The sequence below is a fragment of the Berkeleyomyces rouxiae genome (assembly GCF_048999995.1).
Source record: "Berkeleyomyces rouxiae strain 22BRR77 chromosome Unknown BrBRR77_ptg000001l, whole genome shotgun sequence".
NCBI lineage: Eukaryota > Fungi > Ascomycota > Sordariomycetes > Microascales > Ceratocystidaceae > Berkeleyomyces > Berkeleyomyces rouxiae.
In genome coordinates this window covers 737,650-758,531 of record NW_027396491.1, presented here as the reverse complement: position 1 = coordinate 758,531, position 20,882 = coordinate 737,650, and the positions used below count along the sequence as shown (strand labels likewise).

The following is a 20,882-nucleotide window of genomic DNA, read 5'->3' as shown; positions in this document are numbered from 1 at the left end:
GCAGAGACAACAACAAGAAAGCTCCAGTCTCCCTTTTCTTTTTCGTCCTTTTCTTTTTCCCCCGTGCTGTCACTTGGTATTCGTCTACCGGCTGATAGCAATGTCATCTATCCGCAGAATCATCTTGACAGTCTCAGCGGCCAGCTCAATGGCGCTGGTGCTGACCAGCAGCGGCTGCAGCACATTTTCACGGGCAATGTTGGTGTTGACACCGCCCGACTTGATGCTGACACCGGCGTTGCGCTCGCCGTTTTCGTGTCTGTGGCGCAGGTCTGTCACGACCTTGATGCTGTTGAGGCCGGCGTTCTCGGCCAGAGTCGTGGGAATGACCTCGAGAGCATCGGCAAACGCCTTCCAGCATATGGCTTCGGTGCCGGTCAGCTCACGGGCCTGCTTGTTCAGCTGCGAGGCAATTTCAATCTCGGCAGCACCGCCGCCGGCAATCAGAGCCTTCTTCTTGACCAGGCAACGGACAACACACAGGGCGTCGTGGAGGGAGCGGTGGACCTCATCCAGAATCAGAGAGTTGGCGCCGCGGACGACCACGGAAACGGTCTTGCCAGTAGCCTTAGCACCAGTGACCTTGACCATGCGGGCACCATTGGCCTGAACCTCCTCAATCAGGTCAGCGGAACCCAGCTTGTCCTCGGTGAATGAATCAATGTCGGCAATGGGCTTGCAGCCAGTAGACTTGCAGATGAACTCGACCTCGTCACGCTCAATCTCCTTGATAGCCATGATGCCCAGCTTGGCCAGGAAATGCAGGGACAGGTCGTTGACGGCATCACGCAGAATGGACTTTTGAATGAGCAAAACGTTGCACTTGGCCTTCTTGATCTTTTTCACCAGGTTCAGGAGGTATAACCGCTCCTCCTTGACGATCTTGTCCATTTGTCTGTAGTCATTGACCTGGATGGTGTTTTCCATCTACAGTCGGAAGGCGGTTTGTCAGCATTATTCTTGGTGGGAAAGGAGGCATTGGTTGCTTACATCAGGTTTGGGAGGGCTCAGCTGGAACTGAATAAGACCAATACGGGCCTTTTCTATTCTGGAGGGGCCACCAGCATTCTTGAGAACGGGCTGGTTCAGGACCAGGCCATCTACCAGCTCGCTGTCCTCGATGGTTCCGCCAACCTTTTTGACAACACGGATGTTCTTGAGATCAACATTTTCAGCGTTCTTGGAGTCAATGACCTTGGTGACAGCGTTGACAGCCATGGGGCCCAGCAGATTGGAGTACTGGGAGACAATCTTGGACGAGAGCGAGGTGTTGGCAGCCTGTAGCAGCGAGGCAGTATCAGACAGGCTGATGGGCTGAGACATGTCGTGGAGAACGGCGACAGCGGAAGCGGCAGCGCGCTGGAAGGACTCGGAGATCACGGAGGGGTGAATACCCTTGCTCAGAAGACGGTCAGCAGCGCCCAGAAGCGAGCCACAGATGACGACAACCGAGGTGGTTCCGTCACCAGCCTCGACATCCTGAGCAGCTGATAGGTTGACCAACATCTTGGCAGTGGGATGGAGGACCGACATGCTCTTGAGCATGGTGTTGCCGTCGTTGGTGATGATGGTCTCGCCCTTTCCACTGCGAATCATCTTGTCCATACCACGGGGACCCAGGGACGTTCTGATGGCATCGGCGACGGCTAGACAAGGGAAGGAGAGCAATTGATTAGCGACTGGAGAACGGAGGTCGAGGCACGGCGCGTAGAGGCGCAGATGTAGCCAATGGCTGGCTGTCAAGCTATCGGGGGAAGTTTCAGGCCGCGGGTTACTCACCACGGGCGGCGACAATGTTGGCGGAGCGGACAGCGGTGGGCTTATCCTTGTCCTGCAGAGGCTGTTAGCACGGTTGCAATAGAAGCCCGGCCCGGGTTCTGGTCGGGGACATGTCGAGATGGGCCGTGCCGAGATGGGCGACAGGAGCTTACTCTGAAGGCAGCGTTGGCGGTGTTTCCGCCCGATGGCGTGGCAGCAGTGGTGGCCATGGCTGTGATGTTTGTATTATGGGAGGCCGGGGAAAAGGGCGTATTAGGTGAAGCGGTAGACAACGGAACGGAGAGAAAAGGAGAGGAAAAAGGAGAAGGCAGACGGGCGGGCTGCGGGTATCTCGTGGCGTTTGGCTGACCGTGTTTCTAAGGGGAAGGAGAAGCAGAGATGGTGATAGGCTGACAAAAAGCGTTCTGTTGCTGTGCCTGCAAACCCTTTCTTTACATGGAGGTACCCAGTCGTTGACTTTACTTTCCAAGGTGTTCTCCCCTCCCCCGCTATTGGTGGGGTGGAAGCTCCAAACCCCAACCCTTGCCTGCCAGCCTTTCCTTGGGCTGCCAGCTGCCACCGACTGGTCTGTCAGCCCCAGCGTGCAGGAGCAGTGCGACGAGACAGCGTAACTACGCTAGGCTAGGTGCTCAGGCAGCTTGCATTACGGAAGCTTCCACTTCTTTAGGACAAGCCTTCTGCTTTGTGTCTGCAACTGCTTCAGCTGCACCTGCTCTGTCTGTATCAACACCAAAAGATTCCTCAAAAATCACAACTTAGATAATCCTCTTTTTTTCTCATCCTCCGCTCCCCTCACGTCCACCGGTCTTCAATTGATCTCTTCCGCCTTGCCGCTCTTGTGCATCTTCCAGCTCGCTCGCTCGCTCCACCAGCTGCGCCCATCCGCAGCCTCGAATCTCTCGCCATGGTAAGCTCGATGATGCGTGCTCTCTACCGCCGTCCGTATAAAGAGATTCAGGCTGCTAACTTCGTGATATCTTGATGCCCCTTGCCTCAGCCTTCTGCCACCGGTAAAGACTGGGAAAAGTACCAGAAGAAGTTCGCCGATGACGAGATCGAAGAGAAGAAGATCGACCCTCTCACCGATGAGTACGCTCTACAGAACCTCCCCCAAGCCTCTAGCCTCGCGTCATAGATACCCCCCTCCGCCGCCTCCTCCGGCCCAGCTGCTAATACGGCTGCCGCCCCCCTCTCTAGAGATATCCAGGTGCTCAAGACCTACGGTGCTGCTCCGTATGGCGCTACTATCAAAAAGCTAGAACAGCAGATCAAGGAAAAGCAGGCGCGTGTGGATGAGATGATAGGTGTAAAGGTACGTCATCGCAATGAAGCTGTCCCCTCATCTTCACCTACTAACTTGGACTTCAGGAATCAGACACCGGCTTAGCGCCACCCCATCTGTGGGATATCGAAGCCGACCGCCAACACATGTCGGAAGAGCAGCCCTTGCAAGTCGCCCGTTGCACCAAAATCATTGCCGACCCCAAGGGCGACGAATCCAAGTCTCAATATGTCATCAACATTAAGCAAATAGCCAAGTTTGTTGTTTCACTTGGTGATCGCATCAGTCCCACCGATATCGAAGAAGGCATGCGCGTGGGTGTCGACCGCACCAAGTACCAGATCATGCTGCCGCTGCCGCCTAAAATCGACGCCAGCGTCACCATGATGACGGTCGAGGAGAAGCCCGACGTCACCTATGGCGATGTTGGTGGCTGCAAGGAGCAGGTCGAGAAGCTGCGTGAGGTCGTCGAAATGCCCCTGCTGTCACCCGAGCGCTTTGCCAGCCTGGGTATTGATCCCCCCAAGGGTGCTCTTCTGTACGGCCCTCCAGGCACGGGAAAGACCCTATGCGCCCGCGCTGTTGCCAACAGAACCGATGCTACCTTTATTCGTGTCATTGGCAGTGAGCTGGTGCAAAAATACGTTGGTGAGGGTGCCCGTATGGTACGTGAGCTGTTCGAGATGGCCCGCACCAAAAAGGCCTGCATCATCTTCTTTGATGAAATTGATGCCATTGGTGGAGCCCGTTTTGATGACGGTGCCGGTGGTGACAACGAAGTCCAGCGTACCATGTTGGAGCTGATTACACAACTCGACGGCTTCGACGCCCGCGGAAACATCAAGGTCATGTTTGCCACCAACAGACCCTCAACCCTCGACCCTGCCCTAATGCGCCCTGGCCGTATCGACCGCAAGATTGAGTTCTCGCTGCCCGATTTGGAGGGCCGCGCCAACATTCTGCGCATCCACGCCAAGTCCATGTCCGTCGAGCGCGACATCAGATGGGAGCTGATTTCACGCTTATGTCCCAATGCTACTGGTGCCGAGTTGCGCAGTGTGTGCACTGAAGCCGGTATGTTTGCCATTCGCGCCAGAAGAAACGTTGCTACCGAGAAGGACTTCCTCAGCTCGGTCGAGAAGGTCATCAAGGGAAACCTCAAGTTCAACTCGACCGCCCAGTACATGCAGTACAACTAATTGGTTTGTTCCTTCTTCTTACAATTCTTTCTATGTGCGTGTCTTGGCTGCCTTACTTTTTTTTTTGTCGTTGTTCTCTTCTACAAGCATTTCAATACCATTGATCCTTATATGGCCCTTAGCCAGTTGCCCCTCCCCTATGCCCAACGTAGATGGTGAATGGTCTATTGTCTCGATGGAGCTTGGTCCAGTCGAGCTTTTTGTAACCCAGGCTCGTGATATCCGTGTAACACGAATCAACATCTAGGGTTGTATAACCCTGTAAGACACGACAACAGTCAATCATGGCAAATACATCATTTGGGAGTCAAACAAGCAAGCAAAATGTGCATGTATTACTAAATGAAACGTCATGAGAGAGACTACTACTAAATGAACCAAGAAAAGAGGACAGGCAAAATAATACTAGAATAAAAAAAACATAGTACCAAATTCATGTGAACAGAAGCAAGAATAAAGATGTGATGAGTCGTGAATAAAGAAAGAGAGAGATAAAATAGACGGGACATGTCGCATGAAGAACAGAATAACAGAAGCGTCGAAGCATGAAGAAAGATGCAGACCCCCGGGCAGCAGTAAACTAAATAACGAAGGACGGTATCGAGGGCAGACAGGAAAATAATGAAGTAAAGTAATGAGAAAAAATAGAAGAAAAGACACAAGGCTCGGGTACTTCAGAGCCCTTGGATCCTGCCTGACAAGACCAACAGAGCAAAAGACAAAAACGAAAGCCAAGCAAAAGAGATGATGAAGAAGAAGAATGACGATGCCCAGATAACCCCGTAAAAGAAAAAAAAGACACGGCAGCAGCACGCACGCTCGGCGCTCTTACGCATAGCTGCTGCCCGCTAGACATCCAAGACACATGACGTCGCCGTCGAGCCCGCGCTCGACACAGCACCGGCTGCACACCATTTCGCAATGGGCCTGGCCGCGCCACCCGTGTGCCGGGCGAGGCGTGTGAGTCTGCGTCTGTGTATGTATCTGGGCACAAGGGCGTACGTACGCCCGTGGATCCGTCGTGTCGGGCTCAGCCGGGGGCGGTGAGAGCAGCACGTCTCGGGCGTCCAACGTCTGAGCGCGCGGTATAGCAGGCGCCGCCACCGCGGCAGCAGCAGACGGGGGCGAAAGGCTGTCGGCGTCCTCCATGCAGAACGAGCGGTCCAGCGCAGCGTCGGGGATCTTATCATCGACGCCGCTGGCGGAGCTTTCCTCGTTGTCCGAGTCAAGAAGCGGCGGCGGCACGGCCCAGCCCGCGCAGCGGCGCATACAGACAAAGCACGCGCGCATGCCGCAGCCGGCACAGTCCATGAAGGCTTCCAGGTCGGATTTCTTGGTCGGGCGGCGGTGGCAGATGTGGCAGGGCGTGAGTTTGATGGGGCCGCCTGGCTGTTGCTGCTGGTGGAGGGCTTGTTTCTTGGCCACGTCATCTGTCGTCCGGGCGCGTTTGAACACGGGCATGGGCAGGATCCGACGGGCGGCCCAGAGCGCAGGAGGCGATGTTGCGGAGACGGGAGTCGTCGTAGACACGGCGGACGTGGGCATGGACAGCGCACAGGCGCTGGGCGGCGGATCAAGAGCGGCAAGCGACAGGTCCAGCATGGACGGGACGGTGGGCTTGCGGTCGACGTCGGCCGTGGGCATTTTCATGTTCATGGCGAGCTGCAGGTCGGGCACTTCGAGAATCGCGACGTCGTCTCGGCGGCGCTTGCGCTGGATCGGGTGCGCCCATGGCGCTGGTGCCATGGGTGGGCAGATTTGGTTGTGTTGGGGCGCTAGCCAGAAGGTGCTGGCGTCTGTGGCTGACGGCATAGTGCTGGCGAGTATCTGGCCAAGAGGAAAGAAACAGCAGAGTCACGGGAGACAGAACTAGGCCGGTTGTTGTGTGTATGCGGGAGAAGCCCAAGGAAGACAAGACGGGGGGGAGAGATTGTCGATGTCTAATCTTCTGTAGTTGTACAGCCCAGAACAAGACTGTTACCAGGCTCGGAGATGGTCAAAGAAGGGCAGAGTAAAGAGGTCTGCCAGTGGCAAAAGCAACGAATAAAAGAAAAGAAAAACAATCGTTCCCTGAGCCTTGGTCACAAGATGGTGAGCGGCTTATTCACGCGGTTCGGCAAGAGGAAAAAATAAAAACAAAAAAAAAGAGGACGAGGTATCCTATCCAGAGCCTAAAAGAAACTATCAGGGTTAGGGTTGATAAGAGAGAAAGCGTGATAAGAACGGGAGAGAAGGCAAACGACGCCGTGTTTGCAAAACAACAAACGGTTTGTTGGAAATAGGAGCAGTTGATCGAGGAAAAGCGATGGTGAAGGAGGTTGAGAGACAAAAAGTTAACGGTCAACAGGAATGCTGGCGTAAAAACAAACAGCGGCTATAACCCTAGTTGATGGGGACAAGCGAGAAGAGATCGTGAGACTAGGGTTAAATTACGACCAATGTTTCCGAGCTGTGGTTTCCTTGGAGAAGGCATATCGATTCTGAATTATCATCACGACATTGAAATAACCAAAAAAAAACTCATATTCGAATGAAATGACATAAGGCAAATAAAGTAACAGAGACCAAGCTCATTGGGCAATAGAAAAGTAAAACACCATGGTTGAGAATATAGGAGGCCAACAATAGCAGAACAGAATAAAACAAGACTGACGAGTGACTTGCGTCCTTCCAGCACAATAACAACGAAGAAGGAAGAAATAAAAAAGAATATCGAAAGCACTGCAACTGTGGCGTTCAAGAGAACAAAGTAGAACGTTGGGGAAAAAAACGATCCAACGCGAAAACTGAAACACAGGGTTGTTGTTTTACACCCATCAAACCCCACATAGCTTCATGTAGCTAGAAATAGCACCTAGTAGTTTAGCTCGCTACCGGTGCCACTGCCGACCTGATCCAGGTCTTCGTAGTTCTTCAAGCTCCGGCCCTGAACCGCCTCGCGAGGGCCAGCAGTGGAGCCATTAGAGCCGCCGTCACCCCAGCGGCCGCCGTTGCTACCCTTGGTGTTGCGGTTGGTGCCTTCCCAGCGGCCGTTGGCTGGCCGACGCTCGTAGGGACCAGCCCGGTAGTTGGTGCGGTTGTTGCCATTGCGGCGAATGGGACCTGCGGATCCGTCACGGCCGTCCCAGCCACCGGGCATGCCCATGGGCATCATGCCTGGGGCCATGGAGAAGGGAGGGACATGACTACCTGGTCCGCCCATGGCCATGGTGTGAAGGCTGAAGCCGCGAGGGGTCCCTGCCGACGATTGGCCGTTTGACGGAGGGAAGTGGCCATTCGAGTTGGCATCTGTACGTGAGGGTGCAATGTGCGAGGGGTCGATGGCGTACGAGTTGATGAGGGTAAACTATGCATCTTGTCAGTTTCATTGTTCATGCAGTGTGTGTGTGTGGATGGCGTAACCCAATCTTACCTCGTGCTGGAGAGCTTCATACCATTCCGTATGACGCTTCTCAACGTGCTTTTTCCAGAAGTGCTCCTCTTTGAACAGCTTGTTGCACTCGGGAATCTTGCAACGCCACTTGTGCTCATCCTCCTGCTTCACAAACTTGGCCATTTCCTCGTCCATGGCCTCCTCGAGGGGACGACCACCGAGCTTCTTCATATCGACTGAGTCGGGCTCAAGAATTTGCATAATCTTGTCCTCAAACGTCTTGACCCAGTTGTAAGCGCGCAGCAGTTGTTGCTCCGTTTTGCTTGAGGCAGACCGGAACTTCTTGTCGTTTTCCGATGGCTCAGCTTCACCCTCTTCCATTGGTTCGGGCTTCTTTTTTATAGGAAAGGGATCACCAGTGACCGTAGCCATGGAAACTTCACGGGATGACTGAGTCAATGTGCTACCAGGGCGGCGTAAGTGACCTCCAGGACATTTACGAGTAAGCTCATGAACTGAGTCGCTTTCAAAGACACAGAAGAAGCAAAAGTTGAAAACTCGGCGCAGGTACTCAATAAGCAGGTCGAGTTCCTTCTTCTGTACGGTGAGCTCTTCGGATTCAACATCCTCGTCAAAGGCACCGTCTTCGTCAATCTCGCCTTCATCATCGTGTAGCTCTCCATCATCCTCAACATCCATATCGACAACACGCGCCTTACGGGCACGGCGCGCAGAAGATGTAGGCTTTAGAAGACCAGCGTTTTGAAGGTCTTGAACCTTTTCCTGGACACGGGCAATGCCACTGAACTCGACACCAAAGTCCTCTTCAAATTTGTTAGCCAGACGGTGGACGAGGCTCAAGTCTTTGCGGATGCGGTCAGGCGATGAAAATAAGTCCCAGAGTGCCTTCTTGCGCGGGTTCGAGGGGGGATTGTGCACTCCGACGTGGCAAACAAAGTCACCACGAGCTTCGTCCTTGACAGTTTTTCCGTTGATGGCCTCAAGAGCCTTCTCTGCCGTGGTCTGGATAGGAGCAGCAGTTTTCATGCCTTCCATGTCCTCATCTTCATCGTCACGCGGATCCGCACGATCAATGGTTGTCAGGCCTTCAGGAGCAGGGTGAAGCATTACCCAGCCAATGCGATGATATCTCTTGCTCGGGTTGGGGTCGGACAGAGAAAGCCACTTGAAGCCACCTTCGCCATCCCCAAGATGTTCTTTACAGAAGTTTTCCAGGTTGGTGCGGCTGACATGAGGGGCAATGGTCTTGATCAGCAGGGTTGGTTGGTAAAGATTTTCATCACGGATATCCGCGCCGGGGGCCGGCACCAAATCACTGACCCCAAGAACCTCGTTACTAGCACTAGTTTCGCCTTCTTCCTTTTCTTGTGCAGCAGCGCTACCCTGTTCAGCCTTGTTCAGGCCTTCTAGAGAAAATCTGTCAAACACACCAGCGTCCATGTCCTGTTCCCATTGCGCGTATGCACCACGACGGGACTCGCCTAGCGCAGAACGAAACTCGTCGCGTGTGGGAGGATCGTAACGTTCTTTGAACCATTGCTCCTTCTTATGCTCAGCAACAAAGTGACGAGCCATCTTTGCCTGAAGGTCTTCCTTGTATGAATCATAAGCTGCCTGGATCCTGTTCTTTTCGCGTTCACGTTCCTCGGCCACTTCGCGGGGTGTCTTGTTCCGATCAGTTTCGCGGCGACGCACACCGCGCTGGCGCTCCTTTTCTTCTTTGATCTTCTCATTGAAGCGCCACCATTCACCAAAGTATGAAAACCCAACTTGGTAAGGCAACTTGGATGGATCAGGCACTGGGTTGATGGTGAGGCCAGAACTGCCGATAGGCTCTTGTCCGGGAACGTATCGATCAATGTTAGCCGGGGGGGATATCATACGACGCGATGAACGGTCATCACCGCGATCGCGAGGAGCGTATTCGTCACGGCGATTGCCCCCGCGGGGCTCATATCTATCGAGACCGGAAGCACCAGTGCTGCCGCCACTTCCAGGGGAGCGTGATCGTCGACGATGTCCTCTTTCGTGAACTACAGACGGCAATGTTAGCAGAATGTTGGCGGTAGATAGGCAAACGCAAAACAGACACAGTCATGGGTTGAATTGCGATCTACAAAATCGCTAGAACAAAAACAAAATTGCGGGACAAGAGCTCGGGGGCTAAGCATACTTGGGGAGCGCATTCTGTCGCGGTAATAGCTCGGAGAGCCACGCTCTTCTTTTACTCTGACAGAATCGCGCGGTCTCGCGCGGTCATGGGGGGACCGGGCAGAATCGCGATAGTAGCTATCCATATCCTAGCCAAGAGCTGAATGGTACGAGTTTCAGAGGGCTTTGTTGCAAGCCGTCACAGCAACGTGAGATTCAAGGTTGGACGGGGGCTGGCTATATGGATAGGGAATTCTAACGCGAGTCGTAGGGGATTTGAACGAATGTTTGAAGGTCCTAGGGGGCAACAAACACAGGCCGTACCAAGACAGAAGTCTAATAGGAAGGCGGCGAGCAGCGACAAGTTAGACAGAGTGAGCCAAAAAAAAAATGAGGAAGAGGAGTAGGAAGCAAGAAAGATAAGGAAGCAAGAAGGAACGGAGCTACAAGAGCAAAGAAGAGAAAGGAGGAATGATGGCAGAAACGATGATGGCCGGCGCATTGGCGCACACGACAAACAAAGGCCAGCCATCAAAAAGAGAGAAGCGAAATTATCTAAGAGGCATCGTCAAGAGAAGAATAAAAGGGCCAGCACCAGGAAAAGGCGCGGCGACAAGAAAAGAGAAGGGGTAGTAGGGCTGTATATCAGAGAGAAGGGCAGACACGAGAAAGTACAAGACAAAGTGAGAGCGGCGCGCGGAAGCGACGAGAAAGAAAAGAAGGGGCAACGCAACGCGCGATAGGTTTGGTAGCAAAGAAGAAAGAAGCGGATACGATGCTATGAAGAGAGAGGATCAAGAAGGGGTGACGAACTGGTTTGGAGATGGAGAGAAAAAGAAAAAGACGCCGCAGCAGCAAACAAACGAGAGACGGTGGCAGCAACAAAAATAAAAAGTCGCGGGTTGGACGGGCGTGCAACCAAACAACAGCGGCTCAAGAAAACACGGGCGGCGACGGGATAGATTAGATTAGATCACGGCCGGGTGTGTTGATGGTGATGACGGAACGGAGATGGTGGTTCTGGAGAAAGGAAGAAAAGGAAGAAGTTGGGACGGGCGAGAAAAAAAGACGCCCAGCTGATTAATACTGTTGTTATTTCCTTTTTCCGCCGCCACGCCAGAGACTCACGCAAGCAAACAAGAAGGAAGGAAGGAAGGGTCGGTCCTAGGACCAGGAATCAACAAACGGAAGGACGAACGCGTAGTGCGGCAAAACACCGGCAGATCCAGAGGAAGAGGTGAGGCGAGGCGAGGCGAGGGAAGGAGCGGCAGCGGGTGGCCCAGCTCAGTTGCAAAAGATGGAGAAGAACTGGAGAAGACAAGAACAGTCGGGTTAAGACGAAGGAGATCGGGTTAGACGAAGAAGCTGCCGATCACGTGTCGGTCTGCGCGCCTGGATGGCTTTAGCTTGACCAGAACTCAAGATGCACGATAAAGAAGAACGTAGTACTACGAGAATATTCACCCTCTGTCTGTCTGTACCTGCATCCCAACCAAGCGCAAACTCGCGTCTTTGCGCATTGTGCTGCTGCTCTTCCTCCTCAGCTCAGACCTGTCCAAATAGCTCGGGCTCCAAGCCCCCGGAAGCGTCCAATCAAGCTAAGCTGTAGCCACTTATATAAGCCCACAGAAGCCTGCATAATACATAACTAGTGAATAGATTGACCATTGTTCGCACCTTACTGCTGTGTTCCTACAGACTCAACCCATTTACCCAATAGCCCTCCGCCATTGCCACTATGACGACATATCTCCCCTCCATCGCTCTGCCCGACGTCCTGTTCACCAACCAGGCCGCAAGCCTTCTACTGCCCATTGTGCTGGGCGGCATCACAGGCCACACCTGCTCACGTAAGCCCAACGAGACGAGACGACCCGACCCTTGCCTAGCAGCTGCACGAACCCTTCTTAACTGACCATATCTTTACCTTGCTCCAGCTGCCAGGAACAAACGGGCTGCTGCTCTGGACATCAAACAGCCGCCTGGCATGCCGCCGTCCAAGGCTTTTCCGATTGCCTGGACCGGGCTATACGCGTATGTCGGCTTCTCTCTACCCGGACAACTACGACTTACAAGAGAACAAGGAACAGGGAATCCCAAGCTGACATTGCATCATCTCCACTTACAGACTCATGGGCTATGCTGCTAACCGTGCTATTGGCGCTGGTCTCGCGTCGCCATTGGCATCCGACGTGAGCCTTGCCCGCAAGAGTGCTGCACTATACACCCTGCAGCTGGGCCTCAACATTATCTGGATGCCGCTGTTTTTTGTAGCCCACCGACCCATTGCGGCCACGGTTGATGTCGTGTCGTTGGTTGGTGTCAATGCCTACTTGGCCTACACGATGGCTAAGCTGGACATTATTGCTGGCTGGTGCATGGTGCCGTACGTAGCATGGCTAGGCTTTGCCTCGTATCTCAGTGCCGGAGCTGGCATGCTCAACAATTGGGACTTTAGCAAAAAGATCCGCAAGGACTAGATGTGGTTGATACTGTCCGACACAAAGTCATAAGAGAAGACAAAAAGCCTGGTTCAAAGTAAACGGAATAACTAGTTACCGCATTAATTGTCTAGTATATTCGAAGCCTATCTCATTCGTCTAGCTTTTTTGACAACCCGACCCAAAACGCCACTCATGTCTATCTCATGATGTAAAACAATAACTATAGAAAATCTCAACAGCTCTCTTGCAGAAAAGAACTGTAACTAAAAAAAAGTTGATCGCTCAAAAACGCATCCTGGTAGTCATGCTGTGCTATGACATGGGGAAATACCGCTTCAGCCCGTCAAACACCATAAAGATGAAAGCCGAGCTGGGCGCTGACCGGAGGCACGTGATTCCGCACCCTCTGTACAGTCCCCGAACACCCACCTGCTTCCACGCCACCGCAAACTCCTCAGCAAACGACCGCGGTTTCACGCCGGGAGTCATTGGCGCTGTCTGCATGCGTGACTTGATGGTGTCAGCTGGGAAGAACAAAAAGTTGTAGGAAACGCCCGCCATGGCGCCAGCCAGTGCTTGCTGCCACAGCGGCAGGGCACTGGAGCGAGGAGAGACAGCCTGGCCAGCGGCTTGCTCCGTCTTTTCGCGGCGGCGGTAGAAGAACTCCGATACAGTCTCTTTGGCGCCAAACCAGCCGGCGCAGCCGCCCATCTCGCGGATCAGAGTGCCCATCTGGCCGTTCCAGAAGCCGGCCAGCCCGTTGTGCTGGTAGATTTGCCTGATGACCGCCAAGGGCCGCAGGTTTTGCACGGTTGCCGACGGGTTGGACGCAGGCACCTGGATCTTGCACTTGACCAGCTCGATGGGCGTCAGGACCACCGAGGTGCAGGCGCCGGAAAAGGCACCGGTGGCCCAGAGTGCACCGAGAGTCAGCGGCTCCTGCCTGGTAGCAAAGCCGGCATCGTACATCAAGGAGCGGCCCAGGCCCTCAAAGAAGAACAGACAGCTGTTCTCGACGGCGGCGCCGAACAACGGGGCGCTGATGCCGCGGTACAGACTGGCAAAGCCATCGGCGCGGATGGATTGTCTGAAGCAGTCAATGGGGCCCTTGTACTGCGGTGGCAAATGGTCTGGCTGTGACTGCAGGCGGACTTTGACCGTGTCAAACGGATACTCAATAAGTTTGCCTACAATTCCAGCGACCTAAAGGACATGTGTACGTTGGGTTAGCGATTCGCGTAAAGGGGCAGAGGAGCAAGATACGAATGAGTCAAGACATACCGAGCCATAGACCAAATCCTCCACCACGCGGACAGCACTAGATGAGGGCTCTGGACTCGGCGAGAAAGCACCGTCGGTCTTCTGGGCTGTCAGAGTGTCCATGGTGTGCTTCACTAGTTGTATATCTCGACTTGTCTGAATATATCTTGCTCGCCAGACAGAGTTCTGAAGAAGCAGCAGCAGCAGTAGCAGGGAAGAAGAAAGATGAGCAGCCAGGGCAAGAGGAAGGAAATTCGGCGGCTTGATCAGGGAGGATCCAAAGCGTTTATTTGGGCTATGGCTAAAAGTGGAGATCCCACGTTATGCCAGTGGTTGGTGTTAGTTGCCGGAGAGGGTGAACAGAGACAGTTGAAAAAGGAGGCCCGGCGAGCTGAATTCTCTGGGAGAGCTGGGCGGGACCGCGGAGCCACGAGAAGCTTTGCAGTTGGGTATCGGTCTGTTTATGTTGTTTGTTTGGCGAGGACGGGAATGTGGTTAGACGCCAGGGTTTTTCTGGCCTTGATTTCGTGCCACTAGGAGACAAGAACGAAGGGGGGAGGAGGGGAAAAAAAGGGCTGGCAAAGGGCCGATATGTAGTATAATGGAGAGGAAGAAAAGAAGAGGGGACGAGAAAGGAAGAAAAACACTTTTACCAAGGGACCGAAACCAATATTCGCACGAGAGGCGTGACTAGCACTTTTCAGGGTTTTTGTGGCGCGTCTAGCCATAACTAACTGGGTAGTACATACATGAACGATACTTTACTCCGGCTAGTTGACCAAAAATCGTGTGGTCCTGTTCTTCCAGCGTTCTTCTTGCCACCGCCGCTCGATATATCAATACATTGTGGACGGATGAAAAATTTCGCCTCCTTCCTCCAGGTGATCCCAGGTCCGTTATCAGATGCGCGTGGAGACGTCGGGAGAAAAAAGGAAGAAGGAGCTTGTCCTCCGTCCAAGGTAGTAGCACTAAGGAAAGAAAAAAGAAAAAAGGCAAGGGAGAAAATTGGCAGCTGCGGGTCAGCGAGAACAAGGCAAGAGCCGGCGGAGGCGGGTAGCTGCCAAGGACTCGATCCTTTGGCTGGACTGGGGCAAATCCTGGCCGAGTTTCTTGGGATTCTTCCAATTCTTCTTGTAGTACGGGACAATGCACGTGTGGTTTGTATCTATTAGTTACTGCCAGCCTATGTTCTGGGGCAATAAGGCCAATTTTTCTATGGCTGGTACGTCTAGACTTGTATGAAATACAACATAGTTGTTTTGGGCCCGAGGGGCAGCTGCATCATGTGTATCCTCGCCCCCCTTACTCCAGAGGCTTCTGTTGCTTTGTCCGGTTCGGCTTCTGCTGGGCAGCCTCGTGGCGTCTCAGCTCGTCGGGCACCTTTGAAATCGAGCTCTTGGAGAGAATCTGCTTCAGATCGTACAAAACATCCGTGTCCTCGTTGCCTAAGAAAGTGATGGCCACGCCACTCTTACCCGCACGACCCGTACGACCAATGCGATGCGTGTAGCTCTCGATGTTGGTGGCCATGTTGAAGTTGACAACCAGACTGACGTCCGGCACGTCGATACCACGGCCCGCCAGGTCCGTCGCCACCAGAATCTGCGTCTGGCCGTTGCGCACCGACGCCAGCGCCGCCTCACGCTGTTCCTGTGTCTTGCTTCCGTGCAACGTGACCACCGACATGCCCATGTGCTTGATATCGCGCGCTACTGTCTCGCAGTTGCGCTTAATGTTGACAAATACAATAATAGGCGGCGCGAACTGGTGCGACGTGATAATGTCCTTGAGACGCGCCTTGCGCCGGTCCTCGCCCGACACAAACTCGACGCGCTGCTCGACCGTGTCGACTGCCTCGCCTGCGTTGCCGATGGTGACAATTGCCGGTCGCCGCAGGTACTTTTTGGCAATGCGCTCGACCTGGGATGGCATCGTGGCCGTGTACATCATCGTCTGCCGGTACCGGTCGTGGCCACCAATGTATTGTTTCATGGCCAGCGAGTTTTCTGCATCCTCTGTATCCGGCTTCTGGTTCGACAGTGGCAACGCATCAAGGATCTTGTTCACGGGCTCCTCAAAACCCAAATCAATCATGCGGTCAGCTTCATCCATGATGACATAGCAGCACTGCGCAAAGACAACCATGCGTCTCTCGATACAGTCGACAAGACGACCAGGCGTTGCAACAATAATGTGTGCGCCATCTCGTAGTGCATATGCCTGTTCCTCCAGTGAATGACCACCAACAATGCTCACCACGCGGTATCCCATTGGTCTCGCAAACCGTCGAGCCTCCTTTTCAATTTGCTGCACCAGTTCACGCGTGGGTGCCAAGATAAGTGCATAGGGGCCGTCGTTCTTGTTCACCTCTGTCAGCGGAGGCAGATCGGAAATGTAGACAAGTAGCGGAAGTAGAAAGGCGAGCGTTTTACCGGAACCCGTAACGGCAACACCAATCAGGTCGCGTGCTTGCAGGGCAATAGGGATGGCTGCTCTCTGAATAGGCGACGGCTCGTCAAAGCCAACAGAGTCGAGAATGTGCAGAATGTTGTCTGGCAAGTCCGATTCGCGCCAGCTGCGCATCGGGTCGGGAATGCCGCCGCCCTTTGTTGCAATGCCAAAGTCCTCCTTGAAGATGCGCCAGTCGCGCTGCTTCATCTCTGACAGCTTCTTCTTTGACCAGTGGCGGCCCATGCCCGTCTTGTTGTCCTTTTCGATTGCACGCTCGCGCCCGCGGTAAAACTCGCGCAACAGCTCCTGGCCGCGCTCGCGGCCCGTCTCGGGGTCCTTTTTCTCAATAAACCTGATCTGCTCCTTGAGGCGCTCCTCGGCATTGGCATCGTAGCGCTCATCCCACGTGTAAAACTGCTTGGGCGCCGCCGAGCGCTGCTGCTTGCGTGGCAGCTCGGCCACCACCGTGTCGGTGCGCGTCGTGTCGTCTTCGGGGCTCCAGTCAAAGTTGAATTGCTCGCCGGCACGCGTGCGTTTGCGCTTGACCACAAACTTGGATTCCTTGTTGACGTCGGGGCCAAGGTAGTGCTCGCGCCACTTGCGTTCCTCGGTGATGTCGGCCTGTGTCAGCCCGGCCGCAAGCCACTTCTTCGTGTCGAACTTGCCCGTGCCGCGCTCGGCGCGCATGGCTTCGTGGGCGGCGACAATGGACCGCGGAGCCTGCGTCGAGGCTGAGGACTTGGCCTTGTCGCTCTGGAGCCACTTGCGGTCACGCTCTTCGGCAGCCGCCCTAGACTGCTGCTTCTTGAGCTCGTCTTCTTGCTGTTGCTTCTTGGCCAGGGCTTCCCGCTGGGCTTTGGGGATCCATCTTGGCTTGCGGGCAGCGTCGTCGGCTTCTTTTTTCTTCTTCAAAAAGTCGTCGAGGTCGAATTTGGGTTTTTTGGCCGAGGGCTCCATTGTAGTGAGGTATGGGTTTGAGGCGCTGAAAAAGAAAAATGAAAAAATAACAGAAGCTTTGGCGGGTGTAGAATTCGAGGTCGAGCAGTCTGTCTGTCTGTCTCCCAAAATCGTGTGAAGCTTTCCCTCGCAAGGCTGAACTGTCCCAAAAAGATTCATGGCCCATTCAACTTTGCCCCACCCATCGCACCGTTTTGCTGCACATTATTGGTCGGAATCTTTTACCAGCTACAGCCTTGTCCCGCCAAGAATTGCACCTCCAATGCACCAAATCTTGAGCGCATGGGCTTATAGAACCCATTCTCCATCTGGATTGGCGACTTCAACTCCTCGCAGGCGTCCGCCGTTCCCCTCCCCTCACCATGTCGTCTCCCGCCAACAGTCTGGTGGTACTCGCCAAGACGCTGCCCCAGCCGCTGCTCCGCTTCCTCTCGCGCTACCCGCCGGCCTCGATCCAAGCCGCCTCCGCCGCCACTGGCGCTGCCGCTGCCGCGCCGGCCAAGACCGGCTATCAGCTCGACCGGCCGAACCCGTTCTTGTACTACAAGCACCCGGTGACGGGCAAGTGGAACGACCCGGTGTACTCGCTCCGGCGGCAGGCCGAGCTGGTCAAGATGGCCCGCGAGCACGGCGTCGAAGAGCTGCTGCCCGAGGGCCCCAAGTCGACGGCCAACACGCTCGGCCACAGAGTCGAGCATGGCCTGCGTGTGCGTGGTACTGGCGTGGGCCAAAGGGTCAAGGGTCACGCGTTCGAGAGGCAGCTTTACAACAAGTGGGTGCAACGACGACGTCGACACTCGAGGGATACGCCTACTAACATGTGCTCTTCAGGATTGCCAAGCGGAGAGAAGCTATGCTCGCCATGCCCAAGCTCATCACAGAATGGAAAAAGGTTCGTCTTGTTGCTCCTTGGTACGTTGCCACCGATACTAGGACTAACCCTCTCTCTCTCTACAGACCGGCAAGCGGTGGTGGAAGCGCTTCCCCAAAATCTAGATGGGCCGTCTCTTCAGCGGACTGGATATCACTGTCCGGCCTCCGTCTTGCTCTTTTTTTGTACTATATTGCTCGCTTTGCTCTTGTCTTCTATTCCTCTGGTCCGCCCAGCATTCGCTCCATTGGGACTTGTATTCTACTGCAGAAAGAATTTCACGAACTTTTCCTCCGCCCAATGCAACCTTTTGATGCCTCCCATTTTGAATCTGCTTCCCCCTTCCCCCTCCTACTTGACCATGATCACGGCTTTCTACTGTTCTTTTTTTCTCCCCGTAGACCAAGACTTCAACACCAACTCAGGATGCTATAGTTGCAAATTCCGGCCGCTCTCCCAAATGACTAATGTGGACCCCACTATCGCACTATCGCGGGCTTCTGTGCCAAAAGCTGCTGCAAAATCTTTGTCCTGCTTTATGCCATGTGCAGTGACAAAAGCGAAACAAAAAAACAGCCAAGAAAGCTTCTTCTGTGTCACTTGCGCTTCTTGTCCTCAACAGAGAGTGTCCTTGGTCATCTTGGCCTTCACGTTTTTGTCAATCTCTGGCTCGTCTACCCGAAATCGCCTTACACGTAACCCTAAAGAACATTCTCATCCCGCTCTTTATTCCACCCATTCACCCACCATGGCAGAACCAACGTATTATGACATTCTCGGCATATCCCAATCCATACTCTCCTCCCATGACAACGACACTGCCCGAATTCTCAAGCGCGCCTACCACCGCGCGCTCCTCCAAAACCACCCCGACAAAGCCGCATCGTCACCCGCCACCGCTACCGCCCTGCACACCGTCGACGCCATCTCGACCGCATACCGGCACCTGTCTAGCCCCGCGCTCAAAGCCGCCTACGACCAGACCCTGCTGACGGCGCCGCCGAGCCGGCTGGCGCGCAAGGGCAGCTTCCAGACGGCCGAGGACATTGACCTCGACGACCTAGCGTTTGACGAGGCGTCTGAGACTTGGTCGCGCGCGTGCCGCTGTGGGAATGACAAGGGCTTTGCCTTTGGAGAGCAGGACCTTGAGGATGCTGGCGACGGTGGCGAATTGCTTGTGGGCTGTGTAGATTGCAGTCTGTGGCTCAAGGTGCACTTCGTCGCGGTGGAGGACGAGTGAGCGGACGGGCAGGCGTTGTCGAGTGCCTGGTGATGGTAGTACGCTACGCAAGAAAACCGAAACAGTGCCCGAAATTGGGATGAACGATGGATAGTAACAGATGATACCCCGACGATGGACAAGTTCACACTTTATGTGTTTATGCACTTGTCTGACTCCCACACCTTGGTCATAATATCAGACCAGACGACAGGCTTGGCGTGTGAAATAGAACGTAGAGAGGAGTTGTTTCACAATTCACAATATTTTCATTGTGATTGAGACTTATATTGTAAACCCTATGCAAACCGCCTATACTGTCAAGCAATAGCTCAAAAACTGCGTCAATGTCCGTCTGGTGCAGGCCATGAGCAAGGCAACAAGGTTTTAGTCTAATATGGTAGAAACAAGAAAAGAAAATACAGACAACTAGACTACATGAAAACTTGCATTCCAGGTACACATCGTTAACAGAATGAAACAAGACCATGGACAACTGGAGAAGATGAAGATGGAGGGGAAGATGAAGGAAGGGGAGGGATTCATTTTACAGCCGATTCTATAGACATGAGGGGATGTTCACCGTGCCCGAGACCATAAAAGTTGGTTGAATCTTCGTTATCAACGACGACGCATCAATTAAATTACCACGCCGCTATCTTGGGTTTTAATGACGAGACTCCAAAGATTACTCGGGCTTGGGCTCCTCGGTCTCAGCGGCGGCCTCGGACGGCTTAGCCTCCTCAGCAGCGGGCTCAGCCTGACCAGCAGGGAGCGAAGACTCGGCCTCGGAAGAAGTCCACAGCGTCTATGAGGATACGTGTTAGTCATGTGGCCAAAGGCTGATGTGGGCAATGATTGACCTACCAGGTTGTCACGGAGCAGCTGCATGATCAGGGTAGAGTCCTTGTAGCTCTCCTCGGACAGGGTATCCAGCTCTACAAGAAATAAGAAAGCGGGTGTTAGCACATCAATACGATAATCAGCCGCGGAAATAAACCAGGGTTTATCACGTACCAGCAATAGCATCGTCAAAGGCCTGCTTAGCCAGGTGGCAAGCCTGGTCGGGGGAGTTCAGAATCTCGTAGTAGAAAACGGAGAAGTTCAGGGCGAGACCCAGGCGGATGGGGTGAGTGGGAGGAAGCTCGCTGGCAGCAACCTCGGTAGCGGCCTTGTAGGCATCCAGGGACTTGTCGGCAGAGTCCTTGCGGCGGTCGCCAAGGGCAAACTCGGCCAGGTAGCGGTGGTAGTCACCCTTCATCTTGTGGTAAAACACCTTGGACTCGCCGCTCTTGGCGGAGGGAATGAGGTGCTTGTCAAGAACATCAAGGATATCATCGCAGATCTTGGCCAGCTCGGCCTCGATCTTGGTGCGGTACTCCTTAATCAGAGGGACCTGGGTGGAGTTGCCCTTGCTCTCCTCCTTCTGCTCAATGGAGGTGACGATTCTCCATGAGGCACGGCGGGCACCGATGACGTTCTTGTAGGCGACGGAAAGCAGGTTGCGCTCCTCAACAGTCAAATCACGGTCTTCAGAAGCGACGATCTTCATGTTGTCGACCATCTCTGCAGGCCGTGGTGAGAGGTTAGAAAACGTGGAACATTGTGCGTGGCAAGACTACATGTGAAGTTATATTGGATGGGAGCTTCATCGTATCGTGGTGATGGATGGCGTCGGCATCGATATGGAGACTTACCCTCGTAGCGCTCGGCCTGCTCGGCCAGCTTGGCCAGGTAAACGGCGTCCTCGTGAGAAGCAGACATGTTGATGTGTGTGGAGTGAAGTTGTCGAAGTGACTGTTGAAAAGTTGGAAAGGTTAGTAACTCGAGGCTAGCTGGCAAGATTGGATAAGTAAAAGAGAGAAAAAGAGCGAA

General features: G+C 54.0%; 10 protein-coding genes across 10 annotated transcripts; 4 read left to right on the top strand and 6 right to left on the bottom strand.

Moving 5' to 3' along the window:
• Positions 1 to 84: 84 nt before the first annotated feature.
• Positions 85 to 1,988, bottom strand: BROUX77_000233 (uncharacterized protein; the record flags this gene model as incomplete). The annotated part of the gene is made up of 4 exons (XM_073746856.1): positions 85 to 927; positions 991 to 1,646; positions 1,780 to 1,831; positions 1,932 to 1,988. The coding sequence occupies 4 exons, from the start codon at positions 1,986 to 1,988 to the stop codon at positions 85 to 87; spliced, it is 1,608 nt and encodes a 535-aa protein (XP_073608470.1).
• A 695-nt stretch (positions 1,989 to 2,683) lies between these two features.
• On the top strand, positions 2,684 to 4,260 carry BROUX77_000232 (uncharacterized protein; the record flags this gene model as incomplete). The annotated part of the gene is made up of 4 exons (XM_073746845.1): positions 2,684 to 2,686; positions 2,777 to 2,907; positions 2,977 to 3,091; positions 3,148 to 4,260. The coding sequence occupies 4 exons, from the start codon at positions 2,684 to 2,686 to the stop codon at positions 4,258 to 4,260; spliced, it is 1,362 nt and encodes a 453-aa protein (XP_073608469.1).
• Positions 4,261 to 5,088: 828 nt separating this feature from the next.
• Positions 5,089 to 6,072, bottom strand: BROUX77_000231 (uncharacterized protein; the record flags this gene model as incomplete). Its single annotated transcript, XM_073746834.1, has 1 exon — positions 5,089 to 6,072. One exon carries the CDS (start codon positions 6,070 to 6,072, stop codon positions 5,089 to 5,091), a length of 984 nt encoding a protein of 327 aa, XP_073608468.1.
• Positions 6,073 to 7,114: 1,042 nt separating this feature from the next.
• On the bottom strand, positions 7,115 to 9,951 carry BROUX77_000230 (uncharacterized protein; the record flags this gene model as incomplete). The annotated part of the gene is made up of 3 exons (XM_073746823.1): positions 7,115 to 7,606; positions 7,673 to 9,687; positions 9,828 to 9,951. 3 exons carry the CDS (start codon positions 9,949 to 9,951, stop codon positions 7,115 to 7,117), a joined length of 2,631 nt encoding a protein of 876 aa, XP_073608467.1.
• A 1,592-nt stretch (positions 9,952 to 11,543) lies between these two features.
• On the top strand, positions 11,544 to 12,285 carry BROUX77_000229 (uncharacterized protein; the record flags this gene model as incomplete). The annotated part of the gene is made up of 3 exons (XM_073746811.1): positions 11,544 to 11,655; positions 11,743 to 11,839; positions 11,934 to 12,285. The coding sequence occupies 3 exons, from the start codon at positions 11,544 to 11,546 to the stop codon at positions 12,283 to 12,285; spliced, it is 561 nt and encodes a 186-aa protein (XP_073608466.1).
• A 276-nt stretch (positions 12,286 to 12,561) lies between these two features.
• BROUX77_000228 (uncharacterized protein) lies at positions 12,562 to 13,632 on the bottom strand (the record flags this gene model as incomplete). The annotated part of the gene is made up of 2 exons (XM_073746800.1): positions 12,562 to 13,452; positions 13,531 to 13,632. The coding sequence occupies 2 exons, from the start codon at positions 13,630 to 13,632 to the stop codon at positions 12,562 to 12,564; spliced, it is 993 nt and encodes a 330-aa protein (XP_073608465.1).
• Positions 13,633 to 14,811: 1,179 nt separating this feature from the next.
• On the bottom strand, positions 14,812 to 16,917 carry BROUX77_000227 (uncharacterized protein; the record flags this gene model as incomplete). Its single annotated transcript, XM_073746789.1, has 1 exon — positions 14,812 to 16,917. The coding sequence occupies one exon, from the start codon at positions 16,915 to 16,917 to the stop codon at positions 14,812 to 14,814; it is 2,106 nt and encodes a 701-aa protein (XP_073608464.1).
• Positions 16,918 to 17,279: 362 nt separating this feature from the next.
• Positions 17,280 to 17,913, top strand: BROUX77_000226 (uncharacterized protein; the record flags this gene model as incomplete). The annotated part of the gene is made up of 3 exons (XM_073746778.1): positions 17,280 to 17,689; positions 17,749 to 17,809; positions 17,875 to 17,913. 3 exons carry the CDS (start codon positions 17,280 to 17,282, stop codon positions 17,911 to 17,913), a joined length of 510 nt encoding a protein of 169 aa, XP_073608463.1.
• A 623-nt stretch (positions 17,914 to 18,536) lies between these two features.
• Positions 18,537 to 19,028, top strand: BROUX77_000225 (uncharacterized protein; the record flags this gene model as incomplete). The annotated part of the gene is made up of 1 exon (XM_073746767.1): positions 18,537 to 19,028. The coding sequence occupies one exon, from the start codon at positions 18,537 to 18,539 to the stop codon at positions 19,026 to 19,028; it is 492 nt and encodes a 163-aa protein (XP_073608462.1).
• Positions 19,029 to 19,695: 667 nt separating this feature from the next.
• Positions 19,696 to 20,771, bottom strand: BROUX77_000224 (uncharacterized protein; the record flags this gene model as incomplete). Its single annotated transcript, XM_073746756.1, has 4 exons — positions 19,696 to 19,815; positions 19,875 to 19,945; positions 20,025 to 20,573; positions 20,705 to 20,771. The coding sequence occupies 4 exons, from the start codon at positions 20,769 to 20,771 to the stop codon at positions 19,696 to 19,698; spliced, it is 807 nt and encodes a 268-aa protein (XP_073608461.1).
• Between the last annotated feature and the right edge of the window lie 111 nt (positions 20,772 to 20,882).